The 3282-nt window shown below is 36.1% G+C and overlaps 1 protein-coding gene across 4 annotated transcripts in view; it reads right to left on the bottom strand.

The window, feature by feature from the left end:
* LOC106934459 (collagen alpha-1(XX) chain-like) overlaps nt 1-3282 on the bottom strand; it is a 53302-nt gene that overhangs the window by 33925 nt on the left and 16095 nt on the right. For all 4 annotated transcript variants that reach the window (XM_015014377.1, XM_015014378.1, XM_015014380.1 and 1 more), the window contains 2 exons: nt 1960-2139; nt 1047-1187 (listed from right to left, as the gene is read on the bottom strand). In XM_015014377.1, coding sequence (XP_014869863.1) covers nt 1047-1187; nt 1960-2139 — 321 coding nt within the window. The remainder of the gene's footprint in view (nt 1-1046; nt 1188-1959; nt 2140-3282) is intronic.

Raw genomic sequence — 3282 nt, 5'->3', positions numbered from 1 at the left:
ATATATATATATATATATATATATATATATATATATATATAGTATTAAATTAAATGGTTGAATGCAAATCCACCCCACACTTTTCAGATTTCTACTTGTAAAAATCTTGAAAGCCATTTGTTAATTGTCTTCTGCTTCACAATGAGGAGACAGAGGACACGTGTATCCTGCAGCTACACAGGACAGCCTGTCATTATCACTTATCAGTGAACACTGTCATCATGCTCCGAACCAGCACTTACTGCTCTGAAATATTATGTTTTTCTAGCGTGTATTTTTAGACATATTTCATGCAAAGGTTTGCTGCTAAGCTTAAAATTGTTTAGAATAACTTTTGCTTGTCAGTACGGCTGTGTTTTAGGGCCATGCTAATAAAAGAAAAATAATTAAAATAATGAGAACAGTTATAATATTGCCAGAACAAAGTCATAATATTACAACTTTATTCTGGCAATAATATGACTATTCTTGAAATTATATGACTTCATTCTCATATTATTACAACTTTATTCTCATAATATTATGACTTTATTGTTATAGTACAATGACTTAGTTCTTGTAATATTATGACTTTATTCTTGTAATATTAGAACTTTATTCTCACATTGTTACAGCTATATTCTCATATTTCGACTTAAGCTTAACCCTATATTCGTATGACTTTGATCTTGTCATATTAAAACTTTATTTTCATAACACTTTGAGTTTATTCTAATAACATTGTGACTATTCTCATGATATTGTGACTTTATTCTTGTATGAGTCTATTTTTGTAATATGACCCTATAATCATTATGATGACTTTATTCTCATATTATTTTGACTTTCTTCTCCAAATATTTCGACTTTATTGTCGCTATATTATGATTTTATTCTCGTGAAATTATGACTTTTTTCTTGCAATGTTATGACTTTAATCTCATAATATTACTGCAATAATTTAATCTTAATCTTAAGATGAACAATAAAATTCTCCCACAATTTTTCCTTTAATTTTCTCTGCAGAAATTTGTGTCTTTCTGTGATTTTGGCAGCTGGTATTTTACCCTGTTTCATCCCATGCTCCTCCTTGTTTTCCACCGTGGAACTATGCCGCTCCTTGTCTTTCTTCCTCTTCCTCTTCTCTCTGGTGCTTTTCTCAGGGGGCTCATCAGGGTATTCGGAAGCGCTTTCTGTGGCTGAGGGCTCTGGGGACCAGAGGTAATGGCAAATACATGGGTGGGGTTAAAGTAAGATAAGACAAGGTTGTTCCCAGAGAAGCTGGGGTAATACAGGAAAAACATCAAAGGGAAAAGTGAGGGAAAAAAAACTAAGTTTGCTTTTAATAAATAAACATTTTCTCTTAAGATAAGCAGTATTTATGGCTTATTTGTCATTTACAAAAACAGAAATACAAAATCTCTTCTTGTTTGATGGATTTATATCTTTCACATCTCTCACTTGGTGCAGTCTTAACAGTACATGTTTTTATCAGTCACTTTTGAAAGATCCCACAAGTTTCCATGCAAGAGCCTCTTAGCTAAAACCACATGGAGAATGTCTACCAGAAACATCTAATCTCCACCATCAGAAATGTTAGTACTTTTTGTGAAAAGATCTGAATTAAATGGAAAAAATTCATTGTGTTGAACTGTCCAGAATTTGTGTGACCCTGTACTGCTTTTATTGTATTTTGAGTTATTTACATGTTGTATGTGTTTGCCTCTTTTTTTTCTTTCTTTGTGTTCATGTAACCTTATGTTTAGTTATGATAAGGAAGGCTTGGGGAAAAAAAAAACTAAATCAAATTGAAACAACTTGTCAATTAATTTCTACCTTTGAATCTTCCCACAAGTCTTGTTGCAGAAGTTATATTAAAATCTTTGACTTGTCTCATGTTGTTAGTTCTCTAATCATTTTACTCTGACATGAGTCCTTGGGTTCATCAAAGTATTATTTTAAACTGCTAGCATATAGCACCTGCAGTTGTGATGGTGGCAGCAGTGGTGAGAGTGGGGTCTGGAAACAGAACTGTTGGCAGGTCCAGCAGAACAGCTGTCGAATCGTCCAGGTCCCCTGAGCCCGACCCACCTGGGATCAACTTCCTACGGTTCTCACGGCTACCGCTGCGGATCATCTCCTCCTCTCGCAGACCCTCCACTGTGAAACAAAAAGTTCAGTGTAATTACCCAAAATGGATCTCACACATTCCTTTTCAGGTGCTCGTGGGTAAAAAAAAAAAGCTCTAAAACTTACCACAACACAAAAATACAACTGTTTTAAAATCACCTGATGTTCACATGTTTAAAGGTAAGAGATTCCTAAGAACAGGAATCCAGTGTAACCTTGGTTCTGACTGGGAACAAGACCCTGAGGGAGTGAAAAAAAAATCCAAAAGACAAAGACACATCAAGAAGGAATTCCCAGACCGCCATACTTCCAGCCTGACAGCTAGAGTGCTACAAATTTCCAAGTCAAGGTGTTTTCTTTGTAATGTGCCTGAACATGCTCAAGTCATCACAGAAACCTGCTATCAGCTGCGTGTTTAGCAAGTACCTGAAGGGTACACTATGCTCCAGGACAGGAATCCATCAGGCTGACTAAAAACATACAATATGAGAGGCATTCACAAATCAAGAGGAAATCAGCCGGCATGTACCTCAGATCGGGATAAATTTTACTTCTGTAGATGGTAAAAGAAGACAGTAGAGTTTCTATCTGCACACTTACCCTAATCCTTAAAATATCTTCTAACCCTACTAATTCTGTCACAATGTTTGCCAAAGGCCATCATTAAGGTTGAGTTTGGGTTGTCCAGGATGGATAATTCACAATCTAGGAGACACTAAGCTCATTAAAGTGTATGAAGCAGCTTTAAAATCAATTTAAGAAGGGTGTGTGTGTGTAATCAAAATGTGTTTATACTTAGTGAGAGTGAGACTGTATATTCTTGGTCAACAAAAGGCGCACAGGTTCGCAGAGGCTGCAGTATTTTTGAATATGAGTTATCATCTTTATTTGTGACTTGGCTGTCCAACCAGAGTACCTAGCTGTGTTTCCCTTGACCTCTAAATTGCACAAATCGGAATTTCCGCAATTCATTTAACGGAAACACGTCAATGGAAACTGGTCAATTTTGAAAAGCATTTTGTTAAGACTTTTTTGTGCTAGGATGAGGTGATTTTCTGGCTGAATCGAAATTACTGTATTTCACAAAAATGGAGCTAATAGCGAAAATTCAAACTGGAAGACTCCATCCCCTCCGTTCATCCATCGGCGTCATGCTCATCTCCGACCTCAGCG

This window comes from Poecilia latipinna, unplaced genomic scaffold, assembly GCF_001443285.1.
Source record: "Poecilia latipinna isolate Pla-1442-1.1 unplaced genomic scaffold, P_latipinna-1.0 Scaffold1810, whole genome shotgun sequence".
In the NCBI taxonomy this organism is placed as follows: domain Eukaryota; kingdom Metazoa; phylum Chordata; class Actinopteri; order Cyprinodontiformes; family Poeciliidae; genus Poecilia; species Poecilia latipinna.
The sequence above is the reverse complement of the archived record's forward strand: the minus strand, read 5'-3'. Positions and strand labels throughout refer to the sequence as shown.